The 27,244-nt window shown below is 40.5% G+C and overlaps 1 protein-coding gene across 1 annotated transcript in view; it reads left to right on the plus strand.

Moving 5' to 3' along the window:
- The window catches only part of DOCK8 (dedicator of cytokinesis 8), a 96,906-nt gene that overhangs the window by 46,927 nt on the left and 22,735 nt on the right, over window positions 1-27,244 (plus strand). The window contains exons 15-33 of the mRNA XM_076362219.1: window positions 816-933; window positions 2,619-2,689; window positions 3,378-3,516; window positions 4,978-5,079; window positions 5,798-5,893; window positions 6,989-7,223; window positions 8,181-8,345; window positions 10,132-10,307; window positions 12,081-12,176; window positions 13,475-13,570; window positions 14,371-14,520; window positions 17,464-17,577; window positions 18,616-18,771; window positions 21,542-21,681; window positions 22,270-22,439; window positions 24,079-24,224; window positions 24,948-25,130; window positions 25,808-25,943; window positions 26,384-26,471. Coding sequence (XP_076218334.1) covers window positions 816-933; window positions 2,619-2,689; window positions 3,378-3,516; window positions 4,978-5,079; window positions 5,798-5,893; window positions 6,989-7,223; window positions 8,181-8,345; window positions 10,132-10,307; window positions 12,081-12,176; window positions 13,475-13,570; window positions 14,371-14,520; window positions 17,464-17,577; window positions 18,616-18,771; window positions 21,542-21,681; window positions 22,270-22,439; window positions 24,079-24,224; window positions 24,948-25,130; window positions 25,808-25,943; window positions 26,384-26,471 — 2,577 coding nt within the window. The remainder of the gene's footprint in view (window positions 1-815; window positions 934-2,618; window positions 2,690-3,377; window positions 3,517-4,977; window positions 5,080-5,797; window positions 5,894-6,988; window positions 7,224-8,180; window positions 8,346-10,131; window positions 10,308-12,080; window positions 12,177-13,474; window positions 13,571-14,370; window positions 14,521-17,463; window positions 17,578-18,615; window positions 18,772-21,541; window positions 21,682-22,269; window positions 22,440-24,078; window positions 24,225-24,947; window positions 25,131-25,807; window positions 25,944-26,383; window positions 26,472-27,244) is intronic.

The raw sequence follows: 27,244 nt of genomic DNA on the forward strand, positions 1-27,244 counted from the left end.
CCAGGTCTAGCTGAAATCTCAGGCTTGCCATAGACTTCACTGCAGAAAAAGCTTTCTGTTAGCATTTTGACTCTTCTGCCAGAATTTTTGGTGTTTGAACTTGGAAGACCATCTATGCTGCTAAATTTCCCACAGAAATTAAAGGTACTTTTTAAGTTTAGTGATCTGTCCATGTACAGAAGCTAGTAAACAGGAAGGTATGCTGTATTTTAAAGCATTATTCGTATTCATTCCTAAAAAATGTCAGTTTCTAGAATTATAGTTCAAAATTTCTTGTTTGTGTTTACTCAGGTTCATTGATAATGCTTTTTGATTTGCATGATCTAGAAATGTATGCCATTTTGTTGCTATAAGCTAGGAATGTATGAACTTCAGTTGTTGGCTTTATTTGCTGGTTTACTTGTTTTTATCACCTCTGAGTGATTCCTTACCCCTTCCAAAATCTGATTCTTCACAGCTGAGAAGGGAACTGCTTTCTTGAGAGATTCCTGCTTTTCATTACATCAAGCAAAGATATTCATTCATTTGTAACTGGGAATTACATATTTCTGGGAAAAAAAAAAAGAGAGAGGAAGACTGGCTTCTCAAAGATATAGCTTAGTCTATGAGAAACCTTAAACATAGGATGTTTTCTGTGTCACAGCAAGAACTTACCTTTTCCTTGTGAACTTTTGAAATGGAGTTCTGGCAAAGCTTTCACTATCTAGGTGGAACTGAAGGACAGGGAGAGGAATCAGTAGAATGCTAGTTTGTGCACTTCTTTTTGAAATGCAAATGCTTGCCATTTACCCATTTTATTCTTCCTTTTCTTCCAGAAATCTCCTCTATGTTTACCCTCAGAGGCTGAATTTTGCTAACCGACCAGCTTCTGCAAGAAACATTACCATCAAGATCCAGTTTATGTGTGGCGAAGACCCGTCCTGTGCAATGCCGGTAATAAATGCTGAGATTTCTTAGCAGACTTTTGCTTAAGTGCATTCCTGAGGAACCTCTGAAGACATAACTCATTGTTTACTTCCCATCACCAGAGCTTCTAGTGGGGCCTTAGGAAGCCTAACATCAGAGAGCTTGTGAAGCTTGTCATTCTCATCAGAAAGGAGGGCTGTAGTCCCTACCCACAACAGGAAATACTTGTCACTCGAGTGGAACGGAGGCATGTTACTCCCTCCTATCTAAGTCTTCCTACCTTATTTTCAGAAGAGTAACATAGTATTAAATCAATGCTGTGTTGGGAAAATTCACAGAGCTTCAGAGACCTTTTAAAAATGATGTCGTCTATCTTCCAGTGTAACTCCTCCATATGCACTATGTGTAGACAAATACTCAGGTGTAACACTGGAAGCTGGAAGTTGGGATCTTCATTGCCTGAATCTGAACGGGTGCACAATCATGCAGTGTAGGTAGAATTTTCTGTGTTTGAAACACGTTGTGTATTAGGGCATACATGTGCACTACTAGCAGAGCAGGCAGCACTGTCTATGTTCAGGTTGTTCAACATTTCTCATTATAAGATCCTCCCTTCAGCTTTACTAAGCTTCAGATGTTCAGTTTGAAGTGTTCTAACCCAGACGTCTGCTTCAGCCTGAATTTTTTGGGAAATTGTCAGACAGTGTAATTGGCTGTTTGAGAATGACATCACTGGGATAGAATCTTTTGTGATTTTATGTGTTAGAGGGGGAAAAAAATGAGTGGAAATATTACCTTGAGGATCTTTAATCCAATATGTTGGAGCAAGGACTGACACCTGACCAGCCTTTATCAGTGTGCTGACACTGCACAGTGTACGCTTCACAGCCTTACTCCGTATGAGCTCTGGAATTGAAATCAGAGCTTCAGCACAGTGTTTTCCCAAGCCATGTTTCTTCCAGAGCTGGAGCTGTGCCATGTGAATGTAACACCATCTTTTACACAATACTGCATTGTTGGTTTCCTTAAACTCTGCCCATATTACGATTAAGTTTTGACAAATGCTTAGGACAGACACAGTTCATCTGGCATCCCTCTCCACCGTGAGAGAGCTTCATCTCAATACATATGGACTTGTGCTGTACAGATACACTTTTCTAAGCTCATGTCCCAGGGCTCCCTTTAAAGTTACCGGGTTCCAGGACCTTACCATGAGGCTGTGTTTGAAATGAGGGAAGCAAATCAAGCACCAAAAATGCCTATTTCTCTTCATTGATTGTAAAGGAACTTGGGAACTCTAAGGTAAGGTGAGATGGGTCTCACCCTAAATGAGCAGACTACAACTGAAAAACAAACTTCTAAAAATAATTTTAATTTAACTTTTTAGCATTTAGTTAAAGTCAATGTGACAATGTGTAAAAGGCTTACCATAACTGTATTCCTGCAATTTCTAACTTTTTAGTGCATGACTGGAGAATGTGATGTGAGGTAGTCAGTGGCTCCGGAAATGACCTCTGCTCCATTTTCCTGGTGTTTTACCCTGAATGGTGTGTGTGGAAGATGCTTGGTAATAAGACACTTGTGTCAATATGCTAAGATAAAATTGAAGAGTCATTTTCAGCCTTCAGATACTGTCTTAAAATTTATACAAGATGATGACAATTGAATGCTTTAGACCTGACTGCTGTTACTTTCTTTTCTTCTTAATGTAGGTAATTTTTGGGAAATCTTCAGGTCCAGAATTTGTGCAAGAAATACACACAGCTATCACATATCATAATAAGTAAGTATTGTTGCTATTTGTATGACTTGAGAAGTATTAATCATGACTTCTTTAAATAATTCTTAGCCTACATAGTTCATCAAGGAATGCTGGTACTAATCCATTTTAAACATTTACATTTTATGCAGATTTGTCATATCTAATTTGGATTGCTACCTGCATTTGCATAAGTGACCATTTTTCCATAAGTGACCATTGCGTAAGCGACTGTTGCTTTTCTTGTTTGGAGCTTTTCAGAGGCTAGTTGAGAATATTCCTAATCTGAAGATTAAGGAGCAGGAGCAGGAAGCAGCAGCACAACTTTGTAACAGCATTCACTTCGATGAATTCACAGATCCAAAAGAGCTGAAGGGACGTTCTCATTCTCATGAATGTGGACTCAGGATTTAGGATTTACACAATAAATATGCTGGAACCCAAAATTAAGACTGAATTTTTTTGAAAGTATAGAGATGGGTGAAAGCTGAAACATTCCAGCTGATACCATCTATGCTCTTCCTGATTCAAAGCTGTAGATAGTTCATAAATATAGCTGTATATATATGTACTTTGTTTAGCTCAGCTCTGAGGCTGTTTTCAGGATTTACACAGTTTTTATAACCCTAGCATCTAAAAGCCTACTGGCAGATTTGCCTTCTGCTCAGTATCATACTTACATTGGAAATGTGCTTGGCATTTTTTTAAACAGGTCCCCTGACTTTTATGAAGAAGTGAAAATTAAGCTGCCAGCAAAACTCACAGAGAAGCACCATCTATTGTTCACGTTCTATCACATCAGCTGCCAGCCAAAGCAAGGAGCATCTGTGGAAACCCTCCTCGGCTATTCAGTAAGTTCCATGTGATATATAAGTGTGTGTGTGTGTGTATATGTATCTACATCCCATGCAAACAGACTCTTTGCTCTTCAAGAATTTTGTCATATATTCCCTTTCTGGTTATGGTAATACATCAAAACTAGTAGAAGGTCTTAATGTTAACTCACAGAAAGCAGATGCAACCTGTGCTATGTTGCATCCTCGTCCTGTAATTTTGCATTGTTAAGTGTCTTTGGAGTTGATGAATTCACCTGATGCAACTGAAGTTAAGTATACACCTAAATATTTGGAACAGCAATGCTTTATAGCATATCACCTAATTTTGTTAGATTGTATTTATTGCAATAAAACCCCTAAAACATATGCAATTACAATTATTTACTGTTATCTAACATGTTCATACATGAGGTAACAACTAATACAATATTTTCAATTAGGTTTTATATGGCATATCATTTATGTTCTAAAGTGTCTTTTACCCACATCAAAATTAAAAAACAGAAAGCATCTAGAAGGTAAAATGTAATTCTCTTGCATCCATTACCTTCATGTTGAGGCTAGCTTATTTTAGCTTAAGAAATATATATTGTAGCATAGTCTCCTTGACCTTTTTCTTTATCAATCAATATTTTTAACTGGAAAGATTTTAAAATAAGAGGAAAGCACAGATGATGGCAATACTTCAGATTTGAAAACATCTTAGTGCTATGGTCAGCAGTTGAGCTGTGGTGCCAGACAAGTGCTTTTGATGAGTTCCTGCTATGAAGTTTGTATTTGTTTTTGATCCCAGTACTGAGAATCCTTCCAAAAGGGCTTTCTTTTATGGACAGATATAGTCCCACCAATGTCAATGGGATTGGTAAGAAGTAAATCAGTTTGTAGTTCAGGAGCAAGGCTTGACACAGGTGAGGACTTAATTTTCAAGCTTCTGCTCACCTAAATACAAAATGTTTCTGTCCTGGATACTCAAATGCAGTCTCTTTCAGACTTGAATAGGAGGAAAATTAAGTGTGTCCAAATATGAATACAGAGTTATGATGAGTCATTCTGGCCTTAATCCTCATGGTGACCACAACCAAGATGTTCAATTTATCCTTAGCAAAACTTTAACTCCGTTGATTTGCTTCAAAGCCAAGGATCAGTCTATTCAAGATACACGATTTTTTAAATAAAAACATGGACTCTACTAAATCCTTCTGGTAGGATTTATAAGAATAATATATGTCACACATGAAAAGCTCTGTGTTTGTTTTCTTCAAAAGGGATGGTTTGTAAAGCAGTCTTGTACCTTTTTCTACAGTAGCTATCAGTGAATTTAAAATGCAAAGAAATTACTGTTGAATGGGTTAGAGCAGAGAAGCTTGGGTCAATATCTCATTTGTTGTTTTGTTGACTGTACATAACAAATTAGATAAATAGCCCTAATCATATATAGTCATGAATATTGCTGTGTTTTTTCTTCATTTGTTTCAGTGGCTGCCAATTCTATTAAATGATCGTCTTCAAACTGGACATTATTGTCTTCCTGTTGCATTGGATAAGCTGCCTTTCCACTATTCAATTCACTCTCCTGAGGTAACAAAATTATGAAAAGATAATATTTCCCTAATGTAGAAGAATAGCATAAGTGTTTTACAAACTAACATTGCTGTCTGCTTGTAGACAATGCCTCCTTTTTGTACTTTAAAAGGGGAAAGCTCTGGAGAAAAATGTTGTTGTTGTTATTGTCACTGGTGTTATTATTATTTTATATTGTGTTTTTTAAAGTTAGTTATCCAAGCAAATCCTTGTAAATTGTCTAATCAGGGATACATTTGTTTAGAGGGTGTCAAGTCAATAATTTGCTTTCTTCCATAGGATGATTTGCTCATTTTTTTGTGGCTGTGTGGGTGAGGGAGGAGAAATGGAATCAGGTGCTGCTACTGGAGCAGAAAACTGTGCCCTCTGAGTAAATACGGCAAGTAGCACCACATGACCATGGAGTGCCTTTGGCAGTGCTTTAACTGGGAACTTCTAACCTTAAAAATGTCCCATCAGAAGATATATATTCGCACTGTCTGTGCTAGGCATCCAGCTGAAGTGCTCCAAGTTTCCCTGTGCAATGTATCAACTTCTCTCCATCTAGCCTATGAGAACGAGAAGATGCTTAGCTGTGGTCCTCTGTATGGCACTGAATTCAGATATCTAAAATGAAGTGAATAGAGTGAATACCCTATAGACCCCTGTTTAAACAGACTTTTTGTTTGATAGTTAAAAGGAAGATGATGATTCCCATATTTCGTTTCCATCACAGAAAGTTCCATCTCAGACACCACCGATTAAGTGGGTTGAAGGACACAAGGGTGTTTTCAATGTTGAAGTGCAAGCCGTTTCATCTGTTCACACTCAGGTAATGCATCAGAAGCAACATACAGCTGTAGTTTCATTTCAAAGAGAATTCAGATGTCCAGACTAACTTAGGAGGTTTATGAAATGGAGATGTTTAAGCCCACACAGGTTTAAAAACAACTGATGGCTATGGAAGTAACCTGATATCCTCAAAGAATGAAATCCTCTGTTGAAATGAAATCTATTGGTACAAGTGAACAAATGAGCACACTCAGCAGCAAGTCACATCAAGCAATAGGGAGGCTGGTGTCCTCTCAGCTCAGCAAGGGTCTGCTTAGGCTGTGTTTGAAAGGCACTGGCAGGGCACAGTGCCAGTTTCTGCAGTTTGCGTCTTCTATTCTGCAAGGCTAGTTCAGACAATGTGTCTACATCTGCAGAGACACAGCACCTCCCCACCTGTAGGGACAGGTTATACTGCCAGAATGCTTTAGGCAGCTCAGCCGTCAATACCATGTGGTGTGGGCACACAAGTTTAGTGCTGAATGAGAACTCTACAATTCTGGTCATTTGAATGTGATAGGAAATTGGAGCTTTGCCCATCTTACTGGGGTACTGGTTGAAGCAGTGCAACTTTATTTTGTTTCCGCTCCTTTACAGTGTCTCCTACCCATCGTCCCATTCTAGTTAACCCTGGTAGCTATGTCCCAAAAATTGGAGGCCCTGTGTCTGAAGCAGGTCCATCACCCCTTTGCAGCATGCCTCTTAAATCTAAGTAGGGCATGCTCATAAGGCACATAACTTTTATGTAGCTGGAACTTAGGTTTGGGTGGCAGAGGGATAGACCTATGACATGATGGAGTTTTGTCAGAGAGAGGGAACCGTATTTTCATGAAATGAAGTAATCACTTTAGTGAGGGCTTTAACTTTTCTGCTTTTAATCTGATCTAACCAGAGTCTGAATTTGAGCCAGATGAAAAGGAGCAAATAAAAGGCTGTGACTGCTGCTTTACAAATTGATCTCCAGGGCTAGCCACCACTGCAAGCCAGAAGGGTGAAAATATTTTCTCTCCTCCCATGAGGACAATCAGACTTTGCTTAGCTAGCCGCAGCCTGAACTATATCAACTTTGTTAACTGTGAGTGCACTGTATTTGCAGGATAACCACCTGGAGAAGTTCTTCACTCTGTGCCATTCTCTGGAAAGTCAAGTGACATTCCCCATTCGACTGATGGACCAGAAGATTACAGAGGCTACACTGGAACATGAATTGAAACTCAGCATTATCTGTTTGAATTCTTCACGCCTTGAACCTCTTGTCTTGTTTTTACATTTGGTACTAGATAAACTTTTCCAGCTGGCTGTACAGCCCATGGTCATAGCTGGCCAGACAGGTATTTACTGGTGCATGGCCTTGGAGTGGTAGTGCAAGCAACCTAGAGATGTGCAGGAAATGATTGCTAAATATCCAGGCTCAGATTTAGTATTTGGGGTAGTCCACTTCAGAAAGAGTTGTGCTTCTCAAGACACAGTTTCACTGCACAACTTAATCAGGTTTAACTGAGTTCCTGCCTTCTCTCCTTTTTCCCCTACGTAGAATACTCTCAGACTTTGGTTGGGAGGTATGTTAAATTGTAGCGGTTTACTTATCTGGAAATATAGGTCAGAAAGTGGATTATGGTTTAACTTTGTTTGGAATTGAGTTATTTTGCAAGGAAAACACAAGTAAAATCACTTATCCTACAGCTGACATTGCTGACTGCACCATATCCTCTGCCCAAATATCTTTAGACAGAATTGGGTGAGCACAAATAAGAGAGGGTATAGTAACCCACACAGTTTTTTCTGTTACTGAGGCTGCCAGTTGCCCATCACATATGTTAACTCTGGAGGAAAAGCATACTTGGAGACAGTGGTGTAGTTTATTTCCTATCTCATTTTAGTAATCAACACTTGTGATCCACTATAATGTTTGTGGAAAAGCCTGCTAGCTTGCATTTGTCTGTCAGCTGGAGAATAATGAGTCTTAGGGTTCCTCTAGTAGGTATTTTATAGGAAATGCATGAAGGCTGCTAGAAATAATAATTAACAGTTACAGTCTGCTTTTATCTAGCACAAAGTGATGGAGTAGCAGTGATTGGGTTGAAGGTTAGTGGGTCTACTGAAGAGTGGTCATTGGCCTATGTAGACCTTGGGTCTGGTCAGGTATAGCAGTTGCTGTCTAAAGCTCTGAATTTGTTAAGGACTGAATTAAAGCATGTAGGATTAGTTGTTATTGGTACAAAGAACGCCCTCACCTAATAATATTATACCCTTCAGTGCTGAGACTAATTCTTGCCTTTGTTTTACAGCCAACTTCTCACAGTTTGCCTTTGAATCTGTGGTTGCAATAGTGAACAGTCTCCACAACAGCAAAGACCTGAGCAAAGACCAGCATGGGAGGAACTGCCTCCTGGCATCTTATGTCTACTATGTATTTCGCCTGCCAGACCCTCAAAGAGAAGTAGTCAAAGCAGGTAATATTGGTGCAAGGGTTGCAAAAGTATTCTTTTTTCTTGATACATGCTATTCAGCATGGTGCTTCTGAGAGGAGGATTTAGGGAACTGGCCTATAAAATAGCAAACACAACTTCTCAGCCCCAGACTGCATACTATTTAAGCACAGCACTGTTCAGATATATCATTTTTCTCAGAGGAAGGTCAGGGATCTCAGCGCAGCAAAGAGCAACATGGACTTGCCCCCCCATAATCTCTATCTCTCGGTCATTCATTTAAGATGCAGGGTTGAGATGAGAGGACTCCACAGCTATATGCAACACTGTAGCTTCATGAAGATGAAAGTGAGAGACATCTCCTAAACTGAGGCTGTCTTTAGAGGAACTTCCTCCAGAAATTAAAATGGCCTTAAGATGCCAATTTCTTACTGACCTGCACATCAGTAAACTACTTTCCGTGCAAACTAACTTACTGCCAGGTGGCATAGGGTCAAGCTCTGCCAATTTGTCCGTCGCATTAGGGATGTCATCAGAGGATAAAATCCTGTATGTTGGCCAGCAGGTTAAGGGAGGTGATCCTTCTCCTCTGCTCAGCATTGGTGAGGCCACACCTGGAGTACTGTGTCCAGTTCTGGGCTCCTCAGTACAAGAGATATATGGACATACTGAAGAGAGACCAGCCAAGGGCAACAAAGGTGATGAAGGGACTGGAGCATCTCTTCAACAAGGAAAGGCTGAGAGAGCTAGGGCTGTTCAGCCTGGAGAAGGGAAGGCTCAGGGAGGATTTTCAATGTATACAAAGACCTGAAGGGAGGGTGCAAAGAAGACAGAGCCAGGCTGTTTCCAGTGGTGCCCAGTGACAGGACCAGAGGCAGTGGGCACAAACTGAAACACAGGAGGTTCCCTCTCAACATCAGGAAACACTTTTTTCCTGTGAGGGTGACTGAGCAATGGAACAGGTTGCCTAGAGAGATGGTGGAGTCTCCATCCTTGGAGATATTTGAAAGCCGTCTGGACACAGTCCTGGGCAACTGGCTCTAGGTGGCCCTGCTTGGGCAGGGGAGTTGGACCAGATGACCTCCAGAGGTCCCTTCCAACCTCAACCGTTCTGTTATTCTGCTGCAGTCCATTGTCCTAAAGCCTATAGGATTCATTTGATCAATTGCTATGTATTAACTGACTTACCACCAAGCAGCTATGCTGTGGGAGCTAAAGATATGTAGGCCCTTTTCTCTTTCAAATATTCATTTAAATCCCCCTTGAGGGATGCTTAGACTGATGTTAGGATGTGCTAAAATCTCTGAGGTTGCCTACACTTGGAAATTCTTTATCCTGGAAAAATAAGGTCCATGGGGAAGCTGAAAACTAGGTAATCATTTAGTGAAATTCTTGCCGGCAGTACTCCTTGCTTCCTTGAATACTTTGAATGTGGTGTTAAATGTTATGTGTTGAAGGTGGTATTTTGTGTTTAGGCCCATGAATCTTGTCTTAATATACAGCAAATTAAAAAGAGCCATGGGAAGAAGAAAGACCTATTGAAACAGTGCTGCGGCTCATGTAGCCCTGTTAATCTTTTGTTACTGCTTGTGCAATCACCCTGTGAGCTGTTGACTCAAAAAACATCTGCACCTTTTCATTCAATGCCTGTGTAATTTGTTAATGAAGCAGTTGGTGGTGAGATTTTCAGGAGCTTTATGCTATTCAAAATGGTGATGCTGTACCAGAACTGAGCAAAGCTGGCTTGAATCTCATGTTTGTCTCATATATATGTCCTTTAGTCTTAGTTCAAACATCTCCCTATGGGCAGGTGCAGGCAGCAGTGCCGTTTTGACAGAGTCTCGTTATTATACATTTGGACGCACTTCTGCAGTGTCTGTTGGGAGTAAACTCTTGCAGAGCCGAGTGATAAGCTGCAGCAATCCTGACATCACTGTTACACAAACTGCTACTGATGAGGAGGTCAAAAACATCATGTCATCCAAGGTAAGAGAACAAAGACAAATATCTGGAGAATTGTATGGGCCAAAACCTAATAATGTAGATTTGTTCTTTGAGGGTTGGATTTGCTTCTTGTAAATGCAGTGTATGCATCACCAGAAGCATTTGCTGTTTATCTGATTTGGCATAGTTACACGTTAAATCCCATTGCTAAATTCCAATGTCTTTTATCAATTAAGAGGGCAAGAGGTGAGAACTCTGTCTTTTGTTTGAGGCTTAGATACTCCGCAGAGGGATTTGCTTTTTTGATGTGCCTCACTCTCCTGTTCTTCCTGATATTTAGGGTCTGCTCATGTCTGGTGACGTGGGCTGGTCAAGGTTGCACAGGGTCAGTGTGAGAAAAGACTACTTTTGATTACACTGGGAACAGATTCGCTTTCTGAAAGGGGTGAAAGAGTCCTCAGAAGGGAAATAGTTTTCCTAAAATGCACTGATAATTTATTCTTGCTCCTTTTAACTCTTTTCTTTTTTTTTTTTAAATCACAGAGCCTGTTTAGTGCTAAATAGTTTCCTGTTAAAAAAAAAGTAGGCAATTTATATGACAGCAGTCCCATGATTTTTTATCAGCTATAGTACAGATGCCATGTGCACATTTTGTGACTGGGTCTTTCCAAATACTTAATTCAACCACAGAGTGAAACACAAACTTCCTCTGTCTTTCTCATGCACAACTACATGTGCCACCAACAGCTTACAGGATAGAAAGGATGATGACAGCTGAGAAGCAGAATTTTGCTTCCCTGATTGGCACCTGGTGCTTGCTGGTCTATGGCATCCCAGGCTCATATCAGAGCTTTATGAGGACAACTGTGCTTAGCTCTCTGGGGAAACCAAAATCTAGAGTTCCCCATCCAGCAGGAGCTGGGAAGCTGTGCCTCTGACAAAAGCAGGAGTTTTCCCCTGTGCAAGGAACCTGCTCCTAGCTGCAGCCCTGGCAGAGCTCCACAGCAGCATGTCTGCTGAGCTCTGAACCATATCCCCCCTCCCTTTTCTTTGTGTGTTATGTATGTAAAACACTGCTTCTCAAGCAGGTTGTTTTCAGAAACATTTTGAAGACTTTTCTCCATTGAATGATCACGTGCCTCTCCAGTTAAAGTGAATGGGTGCTTGTCTTCAGCAAATTAAACCAGAGCTAGTAAGGTGCACAGGCTTTGCCAATCTATTTGATTTGCTTATATGGGCATACATATTCATACATAGCAATTTTTAATAATGTAGATTTGAACTTAATAGCTTTATGAATTTTACTCTAATGTACTGTGTCCTAAAAAAACAGAGCTCAAGGCATTTTTTTTCCAAATTAATACAAAATCAAAATGTTTGATATTACAGCTTCATCACATTGATAAATGTAGCAATTTACAATTGGCTGCTGCCATTTCACTGCCTTTTAAATTGGCATTACTTTTAGTGGAAGGAAGACTCCCAGATGCTAGTTAATTTCGGATGTAGAGCCACCGGATAAACTTAAAGGACAGTTACCCTTGAAAGGGGTAGCGCTTCCAAAATACAGCTGCAGTGCTAAAATTGGGCACGTGATGGCAGTGTTGGCATTTGCACGCTCCTGCGGCTGCTGCATTCGGGTCGTCTTTGGCCTCCACTGGAAAGGGGGATGGGGAGAAGGAAAGGAAGAGCTGTTTAGGTGAACATCTGTGCATACCTTCCAGAAAAACCACCGCTGCTGATTTCTTCTCTGTTAATTAGCTCAAGTTATGTATTAACTTACTGTTATGTATTTCTTCTGGCTATGCCCTCCAGCCTATGGATCACAGCTCCAGTCGGATGTCTTTCTATGTTGAAGGAACAAATGACATGCCAAGCGTTTGTGCAAGTCCAAGACCATCCAATAAAAAGGTAGCCTACCACTAAGCGTGAGGGTGCACATTAACAGAGCCTGGAGCCTCCTGAGGCAGTGCTGGCAATGAGCGCTTCTAAATGAGGAGAGGGGAGAGAGAGAACAAAATGACAACTGGTTTTATCGAACAAGGAGTTTGTGATGGAATATTGAATCAGTGGGTAAATATTACCCAAACTTTTCTGCTTCTGCTTCAGAGTCTTTAGATTCTTTTTCCAGGACAGATTTAGACAAGTAGCAGCCTGCCTGGATCCTCCCTTTGCTCTGTTTCTCAAGGTGTTAGGGCCTCTGTCTTTTTCCACTGCTGTTTACCCTTGGATACCTGCCTGTACATGTTACAGTAAACTGCATTCAGAAATGTTTTCCATCTCTTTCTTCTGTAAAGAATGTTTTTCTTTTCCCCTTTTTGTAGCTTTTAGAACCAAGAAATTCCTTCCTATCTTGAGTATGTATTCCCAAATAGCTTTTTAACAACATAGAAGAAACCATATCACACAGATAATTTTTCCAGAGCTGTATCTTGTGTTTGGCATTGATCAGTAGCAGTGGTTTTGAATGAAGAAGCAGGGGAAAAACCCTGCAATGAGCAGTTCAGAATCTGAGTTACATTTAAGAAACTCCCCTTTCTTATGCCTGTTTATTGGTTTGATTTCTGCCAAAAAGCATAGAGGTTTATACCCAATCTGAATATTGGATGGATTAATATGTCCTATTCAATGTAAATATGCTTAGGAATCTCATTAGCTTTATTGTTTGTGTCAGGAATAGAAAATAGACATTGCAATAAATTTTTAGTCCAGATTTGAGTTTCCTAAAAGTTTAGATCATTGGAATTGGGTGTCTTATGGTCAGATCTCGCTGCAAAGAGTATTGTCTCCAACTAAAAACCTCTGCACAAGCTCTGCTGTGGTTATTGCTATGTCCTTCTCTCCCACTACAGAGACAATCTTACATCTACCTTCTCTCAAAAAACATGGATGTGCTAAATGGAAATGTTTAGGGGGGAGTGGGGAACATGACTGCTCCCTGTCATGCACACAGCCAATGGCCTGAGGATAGACCAAAGGCATTTCCCAGTTTAGTTATCCGGGGTTCTGGAGCCACAGAAAAATGGGTCCCAAAGTCTTTTGCCACCAACATTCCTTATATGTCATTTTGGTCAAATCTGCCTTCTCATCCTACAGGGATGTCCACACATCCCCATCCAGCTGCTGACTCTCCAGTATAGGGGAGTTTCCCACAGGGAAGATGAGTTGATTGAAAAGCCATTTCCCAACACTCTGTGTTTATTATCTAGCATTTCCACGAGGAGCTGGCACTGCAGATGGTGGTCAGCACGGGTATGGTGAGAGAATCTGTCTTCAAGTATGCCTGGTTCTTCTTTGAGCTCCTGGTAAGATTTGACAGTGGTATTTTACAGTAGGTTAATGGTATAGTAAGTTAAATGTAGCAGGTACTCCAGGCACAGATTTAGTTGGGTGGTGATATCTTCAGTTATTCAGCCCCAGTGTAAAAAGGAGAGGTCCCAAATAATGGAAGTACAACTAAAGAATTCTCTATATTCACCCTCATTCCCCACTGACAGCCTGTGATGGCAAAGTCCTGCATGAACTACATGCACAGTGGTCCACAGCTTGCAGAAGAGAAACATCAAACTGAGCCCTTCCTTTTCTGTGAATACCTGTTCCTGTCTTTTCCACTTTGTTAACAACATGGGAGCAGTGACAAGGCTCCCCAAACTCACAGTTTCACAGAGCCCTGAGGTGATGTATGTCAGAGGAAAAAACATACAGATTTCCACTGGCAGCATATAAGCAACTCAACAGCAGGTCAAGAAATAAGAATTAATTCCAGAAGCGTCACTCCCTGTCTGTCATCACAAAGGGCAAAAGTTGCGAACAGCAGCATTTCAGAGCTGCAGATGCAAGGGACTGGGCAGGGTGATTCTGATTTCAGGTCCTGAGAGTAGACAACTATGTGAACATGAACAGTAATCAGTGTCTGTCTGTGAGTCTTAAGCTGCCTGTTGTCATTGCCAGTACATGTAGGATTTATCACAGCAGCTCTGAGAAGATGAGAGCGATTACATTCAGGGAAAAACAAGCAGGGAATCTTACTCCCATAGACTAACTTAAAGCAGTAGTTTTACCTCCAGTTTGGGCATTTGTTTAATTTTTTTTTTCTGCTTTGCAGATAAAGAGTATGGCTCAGTATGTTCACAACATAGAGAAGCAAGACAACCCACGAAGAAGCCGGTTCTCCGATCGCTTCAAAGATGATATTACCACTATAGTTAGTGTGGTTACTTCAGAGATTGCTGCACTTTTAGTCAAACCACAAAAGGTAAATGCATGAAATAGGCACCACAGATCCTTGCTACTCACCCTGTGTTACACCGAGCTGTATTTAATCCCATTTCACCTTCAGCAGTGTCACTAGAATTAGGCCAAAACTGAGGCAGTATTCTCACATGGACCTTAAGCAAGAGTTGTGGCTGTGCAAGGGGCAGCCTTGTGCACCCCTGGCAGACTGTTTTTATTCAGCTCAGCTCCCCAGCCTGCTTCTCGGTGTGGCTGCAGGGTGCAGGGGGGTAATCCCCTTTCCCATCGACAGGAAAGGTTGGACACCATTTTCAGCGGCAGTGCTGCTTTATGCTAGGTTAGCCAGGGCATCAAACTGCAGCCCAAGCAGGGCTTACTCCTTTTATCTCCTTTTCCTGTTACCCTCATTTCTACTGCACAGTGTTTTATTCCACATTTGACTTCTTTGACGGTAGTGGGCTATGCAATATGAAGGCAATATTCTTCCTGAGGGTTGCAAAATCCAGCCACGAGTGATCTAACCCCAGATCTCTTTAAAGAGGTACTGGCCACATGAAAATTAAAGACAAGACATAAGCCCTAAATCCCATGAAATTCTTTCTCCTGATATATTTTAACAAGTTGTACTGATATAACGGATTACAAAGTTGAAAGGATCACAAAATGTAATTTATATTTTAACATTAATACTGTCAGTTTACATCACTGATGTCACTCCGCACTGGCCAATAGACAAAGTTAAGGCCACAGATAGGCACTGGGTGACTATTGTTTGTTCAGTTGTTGCAATTGACTTGTTTTCATGCCCCAGGGCTGCCAAATGCACCATGCTAGCCCAGCAGTGTGCTCTGCCACAGGGCAGACCAGGCTGGAGAGCTGGCCTGCTGGGTCACTTTTCAACCAGCTCAGTTTCCTGATCGACTTCTCCATGTGTGTCCTGCTGTTCTGTTGAGGAGCAGGAACTGGGAAAGGGCCAAGACCAGACAACTGAGGACAGAGAATGGCAGAAGTGATTGTCACTGTCCACCTGTTGTTCCTGAAGCTCCACCCTTTGCTCGATCCTTTGGTGTGCTTACGTGATAGCCACGTGCAGAGAAATCATTTCCACATAAATGTTTACTTACGGCATCAATGACTTTTTTTTTAAATGCATTGTGTAATAAAAAATTGTTACATTAAAAATGTTTTAACAGACCTGTAGGTTTTGCCAAGAGATTAGTATTCTATGGCTTCCTCGCAAGAAATACACAGGTTTTTATGGGTTGTTAATTCAATTCGATTTTGATAGAGTGAGTGTATAGAACCTGATTATGTATGAAAATCCCACCACAGTGGTTGCAGAATTAGGGCCATTGGTTAGTTGTACAGAGCAGCAATAGGTAATGTGTGTCTGATTTTTAAATCCAAGCAGTAATAATCTATGTTTCAATACATGGTTGAGCATGTCAGATTACCCTGGGATTCTACAGTGATATGTCTGGCATATTTTAGCCTACCCAGTAATGTAGTGGAAAACTAATTTTTTCTTCACAGTAGAAAAATGTTTTGCTGTGTGAATTCCAGATAGTAGGAAATATATATATATTCCTGAAAAGCAACAAAAAGGTGGAATAATGAGAAATATCATAACCGCCCTGAGGTGCTGCACACCTGTTCTCACTAGTCAGAGACATGAGTAGGGACAACATTTTTCTTGGTCATCTCCTTCATCGGTCTTGAGTGAACCTGCCTGAGGGCTCTGAGCATTAAATGTGCACATATCCCTCAGGCACCTCCACAAATTCCTCTTGGTGAACTACATATGCTACTGAGATTTTATGGTTTAAATTTATATGTTTGAAGTAACTGTAGCCTTATTTTAGAGGGCACGTGAAGTTCTTTGTGATTTTTACTTGGGGACTGCGTATCTCTGGTAATCAGGCCAATTCTAAGCATGCGAGAGCTTAGCTGCTAAAGGGTAAAACCTGCAGATTTATCTTACCAGTATTTTTTTACTATCAGTTTTACACTTAGAATTTCTGAACAAAATACTTGGTATTCCATAAGCAGAGCCAGCACAGATTTTTATTAATATTTTAAAAGAACATTTTGTGTTTTACGTACCTAAACCAGCATTCTCTAATGTTAAATGTTCAATTAAAAAAAAAAAAAAGGCATATGCAAGATTGCAGCCCATAGGGAATTCAGAACAGGTCTCAGATTCCATTTCATTGTTGTCAGCCCAAAGGTTTGCATAAACAAACTTGTTCATTCATCCTATGATATTCCTCTGTGTGTGTCAGAGAAGGGCAATGAAGGGCAATGAAGCTGGTGAAGGGTCTGGAGAACAAGTCTTATGAGGAGCGGCTGAGGGGAACTGGGGTTGTTTAGCCTGGAGAAAAGGAGGCTCAGGGGAGACCTTATTGTGCTCTACAACTACCTGAAAGGAGGTTGTAGCGAGGTGGGTGTCTGTCTCTTCTCCCAAGTAACTAGCGATAGGAAAGGAAATGGCCTCAAGTTGCGCCAGGGGAGGTTTAGATTGGACGTGAGGAAAAATTTCTTTACTGAAAGAGTGGTTAAATGTTGGAACAGGCTGCCCAGAGAAGTGGTTGAGTCCCCATCCCTGGACGTATTTAAAAGACATGTAGATGAGGCACTTAGGGACATGGTTTAGTGGGCATGGTGGTGTTGGGTCGACAGCTGGACTCGATGACCTTAGAGGTCTTTTCCAACCTTAATGATTCTATGATTCTATGATTCTGTGAAAGCTACAAGAGTTGAAATAATTTACAGGAGTGATTCTGTATAACTTTAACAAGATCACATAAATTGGAGAACTGAAACGATCTTGTCCAGTATATTCCATGAGATGTTTCTGGGAGCTGTCCCCACACTATTTTTTAATGATTCTAAAAAATCTTCCACCTTTATATAAGTTTTATGCATAATAACTGCAATTCTTTTTTTTTCTTCTTTTTCTTTAAAGGAAAGTGAGCAAGCAGAAAAAATTAATATCAGCCTGGCATTTTTCTTGTATGATCTTCTTTCTTTAATGGACCGAGGATTTGTGTTTAATCTCATCAAACATTACTGTAATCAGGTAGGCACCATGCATGATTGGGATTGCATTTGGCTTATGGCCAGTCTGGTGTTCTGTTCTGTTTGATTCATTTATCCATCAAGATCCTTTGAGTTGTGTTAAAGGGCCAGGTAAATTTCCTATTGCATACGCAGAGACTTTAAACCTCTTTTGATTTGTGGTCTGCAGAAAAAAATTGAGTGGAGGTTAAGACTCTCTTAGAAATGCCATACATTGCACTGCTGCAGAGCATCCATGGAGCTACTTTTCTTCCCTTACTTTTTTACATCCCTAGCAGCAGGGTCTGCAGACCATACAGAGCAGCTTTTGGTCTCTGACTCTTCTAGTGCACTGCTGTGATGGACAGTATTTAGATTTGGGGGGTTCAAACAAAATGATCCATCTCTGTCTTCTTGCTTTACAAGCCTCCCAAAATTAAAAATAAATGATGATGCAGGATGTTGTTATGAAATTATTCGTTGTATTTGAAGGGGAAAATTTTCCTTCTGTTCTGTGACCTGATATACCTGCTGTAGTTTTTCTGCCAAAAGAAGGCCCTCTGTTAGGTGATGGTAGGTAGGAGAACACAAGGTGACTACCACCCCAGTTTCCTATAGTATGTGCAATACTCCACTGAAGTCACTGGTGGTATGAAGGGAAATGACAAGACCATTGATGCTCTGTGTTGCCTAGCAGGACTTTTTATGAGTTTGCCACAGACTCAGGAGAGTTTTGTTTAGTTTTAATCTTTGTGTTATGCAAAAGGGAAAAAATACTGTATGTTTTTGTTTTGGGAGGAAAAAAAATAAGATTTATTGTCTCTTGGGAAGTTGGTAAGTCAGCCAGGGAGGAGGGAGAGAGACACCACCACTGCCAAACAAAGAGCAACTAATGGATAGAAACTGGATAGAAAATGGATGGGTACAGGGAACCAGTGAGCATTTTAATGCATGCTGGGCTATTTGTCTATTTCTGTTTCAGGAAGCAGGATATTTCACTGCATGGTAATTTAAATAGTGCACGCCCATCACATGACACTTTTTTGGTTTGCTTTTGTAGCTCTCAAACAAGCTGAATTCACTCTCCACCCTGATTTCCATGAGACTGGAGTTCCTGAGAATTCTCTGCAGCCATGAGCATTACCTCAATCTGAACCTCTTCTTCATGACCTCCGCGTCTGCTCCAGCATCCCCCTCCCCCTCCTTATCCTCCCAGGTAGACATCCATTAGATGATATTTCATGAATGTCACATGAAGCACACATGCAGAGAAAGACTTATGTTGCTCTGTATTCAGATACTTAGGTTAGAATTAGCCACTGTTGGGTCAGGGAGAACAACTTCCCTCTTGAAAGAAAAGGGGCAGAAGAATAAACACTAAGGGAGTACTACTGCAAAACTGCATGTACACAAGTTACAACTTAATGTGACACAGATATATGCCCCTCTAGAAACATGCAAACAGAAAATGGCTGTTAAGGTAGACATACAAAGTTTAAAAGGAACATGGCTCTGAAGGCTAATTTACAGGTGCACCTATATCCCATACATACACAAGCACAAATATGTATTTCAATATCTGTTTTGGAGAATTACGGCATGCAGCAGTGCACAGCAAACTTTCTGTGCGTTTGCCTTCCAGTTGAACTTCTTGTTCTCCAAATGGATGTAGATGCTACCATTATGCAAGTTAGTGACTAAAACACTGCAATTTTCAATGTCCTGGAATCATGGATTTCTGTTGAGCCTTAGTGTTGTTCAGAGCAGGATTATCATGGTTTCCTTTTCAAATAGCAGCATTCTTTGTTCTGGGTTCCTCCCCACTCCAGTGGTACAGATGATGTACAGACTTTGCCAATGATTTCTCTGTGTTTTCTGGACAGTGTTTTCCCTTTTATTTGAACTTTATGGTTTTTCTGTGTGGAAACAGGTATCCTAGTAGAATTCTCCACACAGTTTTTGTGAATGCCCCTCCTCACCACTTCTCATTTCTCACAGGATGTCATTCCCAGTACATGCACCTTTTTCCAGACTTCACCGATATTGACATAGCTCTAGAATTCCTGAATGTCAGGACCTCCCACCCATCATCCTGGGCATTGCGTTCACAAACACATTCAATAAAGAAATTGGCCACCACACACTATTTTGCCAGTCTTGTGCTCTTATCCTCTACATTCTACTTAGATGGTATCTTGCTTTTACCATAGGGCAGACCCCCTAACAAAGGTTCCTAGTCTGCCTGTTTTCCACCTCAGTAGTCTTGCAGACGTCAGGACTGGGATGAAGCATTTCAGTGCAATGCCCCATAATTGCTACAGCCCTTGGATGCAGGGGAATGGATCTGAAGCTAAGAATAGTGGTACAAAAACACTCTGAGTAACAGAGCAGTTCAAGTTCACGGTTTCTTTTTCAAGTGTCATTGCCAAAGAACTGGTTGGATGCTAAGATGTGCAACATCTCATACCTTAAGGGTTCTGACAGGTCAATAATAGTAAATAATATTTTCTCGACGTTTTTCCTGGTCTTAAAAACAGAACATGAAGGTCTTAGAGTCAGGATTTCCCAATAGTTTTGCTTAATGCTAATCTTGGATGCCAAAGAACTAGAAATGGGACTCCTTTGCTTATGGGGAAAAAAAGAAGTCAGCATAGCTCTTGCAACTAGTTCTAGCAAGTCAGAGCTGGGCAGACACCAGTTTAATTATTCTTTCCTTCAAGCAACATCATCAACTCTTTTTCTCCTTTAGCAGTAACCTATGAAGTGCAACCTGCACAAATCAATAAGGCTTTTGTGGCCCTTGGATAATTTAATACATTGACTGACCTCCCTTGCAGTAATTTTGATCTGTCTGCAGGAGTGCTGCCCAGCTAGAGTTAGATTTTCAGTAAGAAATGTGGCCTTGTGAATAAATCTTTTGGAATTCTTGGAGAGAAGCCAAATCCACTTAACTGGGTGCTCTACACTTTAACGTTATTCCACACAGACATAGTACAGCCAATGCCTGTCTGCTTGAGGTTGAAATGGAAGTGGGCTTAAGTATGTGGATCCAAAATATGGGGCTGCTCAGAGACATGAGTTTCATTTGACCCAATATGCTGGAAGACAGCTGCCACAGTGTGGTATACTGCTACTTCGTATGTTTGTTATCTGGGACTATTCCCAGGTGACTGACAGAAATATTGGGAGAGAGTATTGAAGAATATAAATTACAAGCAAAATTTGGACTCATAAACCTCAGTAGCTGCATGGGGGAGTAGAGTCTAAGACTTATGCTCACCCGATCAGGGGACAAAAACATTCCAGGTGACCTGTGGCACAGACCTACGATTGGAGAAGCTAAGAAGTTCACAACACATATATAGCAGCAACTTTCCATTCCTGGGCTGGCCGTATATCCGTCATAGCCGTAAGTTACAGCAGTTTGAAGGCTGCTCTAAATTATGCCAGCTGCCAGCAAGCTCAGCCAAGGATTTCTAGGGTGAAAGGAAACACTGTTCACACGTCTTTCCTGACCTTACTTCCCTGCTAGACATCATGGATGCTGAAGAAGGCACAGTGCAGATCTTGTGACACCAAGGTCCCTCTTAACGTAGGGGCAGCCTCTTGCTGTACAATGGCCAATGGCTGCTCTGCAACAGTTAAGAGCAATGTAAAGAGTTGTAAACGTGGAGGAAATTCTGATTTTGTGTCCTGTCCAAACTAATGAATACAGGGTAGGAATTTTACATCTCAGAAAATGTCAAATGAGTTGCTCTCACAGAATGGAAAGGATGAGTTTGCTTCCTAGCAAGCAACTCATTTGGAACTAGATGCTTTTTTTTCACACTCAGATGTTTTCCTCCAAAATGTCTAACCTTTTTTCAAAGTCTGTGCTTTTCCTCTGGTAGAGATTTTCCATTAGCTACATGGATTGTGACTACAACCTCTTTAAGAAGCTTTGATTTCAGTGATCATTCTTTAACACTTCTGATATACTTCTGCAGAACTCTAGCTCCTGCTCTAGTTTCCAGGACCAGAAAATTGCTGGTATGTTTGACCTCTCAGCCGAATACCGTCAGCAGCACTTTCTGACCGGCCTACTTTTCACTGAATTGGCAGCAGCACTGGACGCAGACAGCGAGGGGTGGGTATCCCAATTTGCAGATTTTAGAATGGGATCGAGTCACACTATTACTCTTGGCAAGGTCATAGTTTGATTCCAGGGAAGTCCTGTTTCTCCCAGTCTTTTCAGTGAGTCACTGTAACATACCAATAACCCAGTCATTGTTTTATCTGCAGTATGTTGGTCCCAGTGAATAAAAATACACTATTTGTTGCGGTAGTGTTGGCTAAATACACGAATTGAGAACACAACTTAAAATTTCAGTTGCTCTTCTCTCTAAAACACCTCTGCCTTTGTCTGAGCTTAAGAGTTTAGCTAAACCTTGGCCAGAGTCTGATGCTTTTCTTCAAGCACCTCTCTTCACCATATTGAATTTTTATGGGAAGTTTGAAAGACTGGGGTGCTCTTTGATTGTGGTGAAGTGGCTTGGAGATGTAAGATAGCTATCTTTTGCAGGGAACATGAGTCTCTGCTCAGAATGGAAGAGATTATCTAATGAATATAGGTGTATTGTTTCTTTTAGCTCCACTCTGTTTCTTAAATCTTTGATTATAAATCATTTGTGCATGACCCATTAATGGAGCTCATGGATCGTTTTTGTGTTCACAGGATTAGCAAGGTGCAAAGAAAAGCTGTCAGTGCTATCCTTAGCCTGCTGAGTTCCCATGACCTAGACCCACGTTGCTCCAAAAAAGAGGTGAAGATTAAAATCGCAGCTCTCTACCTCCCTTTGGTTGGTATCATTTTGGATTCACTGCCGCAACTCCATGATTTTACAAGTAAGACCTCTGTCCCTTTGTATTTTTCAGCTTCTTAGAGTGACTTGTCTAAACAGTATATCAAACATAAAAGAGATCACTTTAAGTGCAGAAATTCCCCACAGTCTAGTAAGGTTGAATATTTCTTTACTTAGAGGTAAACTGGATTTTTAAAGACAGGAAAAACTTCAGTGCCCTCACTTCATGAGCAAATGATAGACCAGAGATGTATCTGTAAGTACTCCTGCCTATCTCTTAGTGTAAATATTATGATCCTGCAAATAAAGCCTGCAAGATCTGCGAGAAATATTGAGATATAGGTAGGTTTAATAGACAATAGGGAAGAAAACAAGAGTGATACTGACATCGTGTTACATCACAATTAAAGAAATTGGATTGTATTCTTTCTATCTTTTTCTATTGCTCTTTAGTGCTATTAACATGATACCAAAATTAATCTCGGGCAAATGTAATCATCACACAGGAAATACATTTTTATCATATATTATAACTATAAACTTTGCTCTACATTATCAAGCCTTTTAAGACAACATTATCTAAGCTGTTTCCTTGCATTTTGCCACATGTGTGTTCATATGATACTGCTGAAAGTAGCTATTTCACATTTTTTTGTAAGATAGTAGATCTCTGCTGCTTGGAAAACTACATTTCACTTCCATAAATAAAATAACGGCTATAAAGAAAAAAAAGTATAATCTTTGAAGTATATACTTTTGTCACTGGTTCTGAAAATATTTTGCATTTAGATGTCTGGACAAAAAACTTAATACTATGAAAGCGTTATTTAGCACTTGCAGTCTAATATGATGAAAGCATTTAATATACATTGGCTAATCAGATCTCAGCCCATTCTTCTAATCTAAGTATTATCCTTATACCACAGATGAAAAGGAGACATTATGAGCAAGCACAGGTGTACCAGTATGGCTAGGTTTTAGAGTATCTTTCTTTTTGATTATCTGTCACAAGAGGCTGTTGACCTCATTCTGAACACACTGGGACTGGCTGGTCACTTAGCTTCTCTGAAAAACAGGACTTGCAAAACACAAAATGGACACTCAGAATCAGAGGAGGTTTTTACAAAACTTAGGTATAAATAACTTTATTTGCTGAAAGTGATGTCAAGAACTGGTAGGGAATAGAAGCAGCTAGATGCCTGAAATTAAACTTGTTCTTTAGCCAGCAGGCAATACTGGCTCTGTCAGCTGTTAGCAGACATACATACTTCGTTGAATATCACCAAACCCATGTACAGCTTTTGCGTTGATCCTCTTGTCTGAAATGGACTGGAACTGGATGGTTCCAAGTCTTATGAAGCGCTGGCTTAGCTTTGAACTTCAGAGACAACTTCATGTTTGCTACTGCCTTTGCTTTTAATTTAGCTTCTCTGAACACCTGGAGCTTATTGGACACATCTCCTTTCGCTGTGTTTATTTAAACAATTTGGCAACCTTTGCAGATGGCTGCAATCTGTCTAGTGCTGCACCTTTTTCACTGCTTGGTACATCAGCCAGATCAACAGTCTCAGGGATGGAGGTACCAATTGTTTTGTTAGGTTACAGCCCAATGGAAGACTGTGACTTGTGAGCAGCAACAACTGGATTGCTCCTGAAGTACCAATGGGATATTTCAAATCTAGTTTCAGATGCCCGCAGCGGAAAGGGACGCACAGGAAACCCAGAAGAAGAACAAGAGTCTGCAGGTGCAATCAATCAAAACGTGGCCCTTGCCATTGCAGGGAATCAATTCAACCTCAGGAGCTCTGGAATATCTCTGGTGTCCCTGGTATGTCCAGTGCTCTACCAGTCTCCTTTCTTGTATCTGTTTTCCTCTTTCTTTGTTTTCCCCTTTTATCCTTTCTTGCAACTAATAACTACAGTCATGAGAAACTTTGTTCTTGTTTCCTCCAGCCTCAAAGAATGCCTCATATTCCTCCTGTCAACTCCTCCTCTTCTCTTCTAGTCATTTAATTACTCCTTTACCATAAGTAGTTCCACTTTTTCTCCCACATGCCTCTTTCCATTTCCACAGCCAAACGAGACTAATTTCCAGATCAGCAAATACCACTGTGACTCCCCCACTGCCTCCCAGTCCCAGTCTCACCTGAATTCATGGATCTAGGACTCAAGATCCTTCTTTTTCTCTCTCTATCTCTTTCTTCGTGGTTGTTTTTGTCTTCTATACAATTTGGCTGATACAACTGCATGGCAATAGGGGACCAAACAGTTACAGAATCTTTTTCTACATTACTCTGAGGAAATTAAAACACAAGCATCTAGCAAACAATGCTCTTGTGCTTCTTTCTGTCTTTCACATGCATACAACTGGTCCTGTCACTAATTACACACACATTCAAAAAATACAATCAGTATAACCTGGAAGAGGTTAAACTTACTGAAGTCCAGTCCTGAGATTTGATTTTGCTGAAATTTAAATAACATTACTTCACCTGAATGACCTCCTCTTCTTTATCTTCTTTCAACTGACATTTACTTTATCTGCTCCTAGCCCTACAGACAGAGTGCCACATTAGGTCCTGATACTACTCGCAACCTTTTGATCTGTTTCCTCTGGATCATGAAAAACGCTGATCAGAATCTAATACAGAAATGGATTGCAGACCTTCCATCCATGCAGTTGAACAGGATTTTAGACCTCCTCTTCATTTGTGTCTCATGCTTTGAGTACAAGGTAAGTGAAACGTGGCCTGATTTTGTCATCCTGTTTTGGTTTCATTTTTTTTTCCTTACCTTCTGGCTGTCCGGGGGAAATTTGTTACTGACAATTGTTAAATTAGCTCTTGTCTAATCTGTGCTGCAAATGGGCAAATTAATTCAGATAAAGTAACTGACACTGGCCTTCAAGCAAAATGCAGCCAAAACCTTTGAGGAAGTCATATGAAGTTGGCTTAAATTGTTTTATTATTTTCCTTTTCCTGGGGATTTGAGGGCTATTTTTGGTGGGCAATATATTGACAGCTCCTGTAAGTACTGGAGCTGTTCTCCTTATACTCTACGCATTTCAAAGCAAGGCTGTGGTAGATGACCCTTTAGTCAAGAGCTGGGACTGGACATCAGGACTCCTCTCTCTGACAGGGTCTGTCTGAAATGGATCAAATAACCTTCTCTCTGAACTTTAATTTCTCTCTCTACAGCACTGAGCTACATATTTGTGTTTATTAGCAGTACATACACTACCTCTTTCCTCATCTGCAACATTTAATTAGCCTTTTTATGTTAGTCAGTCATATTCATTGCTTTCTGCCCCCTCTACATGTCTCTCCTGATGTATCTGGTTCTGAAGATGTAATTTGGACTCATGTCCAAAGATGGAGGCATTGGTGTTGATTGCTTTGACTTTACTTTCAGGGCAAACAAAGCTCAGATAAAGTTAGCACTCAAGCACTCCAGAAGTCACGAGATGTTAAGGCCCGATTAGAAGAGGCTTTACTGAGAGGTGAAGGAGCCAGAGGAGAAATGATGAAGCGCTGCAGAATACCAGCTGGTACTTCATACCCCTCTCCCCCCATGTCTTTTGAGAGGATCTCAAGAGGTTGTAGACGTAACTGAGTTTGTTGGGTTTTATGCACACTCCCCATTTTCATCCTTATATTTTTCACGCACAGTCCTTTCCCTTGCAGACCTTTCTTGGTTTTGCTGTGGATAAAAATATCATTAGCTTTCAACTATTCAAGTTGAAAGCTTCCATTTAATAAATGAAATAATTTGTGTTTTGGTCTTTGAAGATATCTGTAAGCAAGCTAATGTTGTAAAAATCCTAGATTAAAAAAATGATGGGGTCCTGTCCTTTTACTAGAGCCCTGAGGCTGTGAAGTTGAATGGTTTTAGTTCTGACAGACTGCTACAGACATGTATCTCCTTCTTTTGGTGAGCAAAAGGTGTCCCCTTTTGCTTTAATCTCACTGATATATGTTGCACTTTTAGGGAATGACAGATCAGCGGGGCTAAATGAAAACCTGCGCTGGAGAAAGGAGCAGACTCACTGGCGGCAGACAAATGAGAGACAAGATAAGTAAGTCATTTAATAAATATATATTGCTTTTATTAGAACCAAGCTGCTTGCTTTTTTTATGTTTTGTTCTTTCTCCTAGGATGTTTTATTACAAAATCAGCATTTTCAATCCTTTCCCTCTTCTGTCAAAGAGAAAGAAATAGAAAATGTTTATGTAGCAGAAGTATCCAACTGTTGCTATGACACAACAAAGAGATCATAAATACTCGAATGAAAAGTTTAAATAGTTATCTACACATTTTTTCTTTCTGATTAGCAGTGTGGTAAATACTCGTTATTGATAGAAGTTGTATCAAATACTCCACAGAGGCTTGCTGCAACATTTATTTTGGTGTTGCTATGGCTCCTCACTGTATACAGTGCTGTGGTGTAATAAGTTTTGCCACATTAGATCAGTTGAGCTGGGTTTGACGTGCTATGTTAAAATTGAGAATAGTTATTAGCAGGAGTAGGGGAAGATGATTCTGTAGTGAATATTTTTCTTGTTGCAGGTTTTAAGTTATGATGTCGCAGTACATTTCACCTTATCAGCACTACATGGTAGTGGACAAGTCAGTGTCTAGGTTTATGGAAAATTGTATTTTCGGGAATGATTTGTGTTACTAACAGCATTTTCATATGGTATGTGCTAAGTTTCTGTAAGCACGGAACTTGTTGCTTTTCCCTAAAGGAGATGTGTCATTTGTCCAGATACTTGCTTGAATTTTGACTACCTAAACGGGCCACTGTGTGTCAGATAGACCGTGGCCTCTCACCAGCCCAGCTGCTGTGAG

This window comes from Aptenodytes patagonicus, chromosome Z (assembly GCF_965638725.1).
Source record: "Aptenodytes patagonicus chromosome Z, bAptPat1.pri.cur, whole genome shotgun sequence".
In the NCBI taxonomy this organism is placed as follows: domain Eukaryota; kingdom Metazoa; phylum Chordata; class Aves; order Sphenisciformes; family Spheniscidae; genus Aptenodytes; species Aptenodytes patagonicus.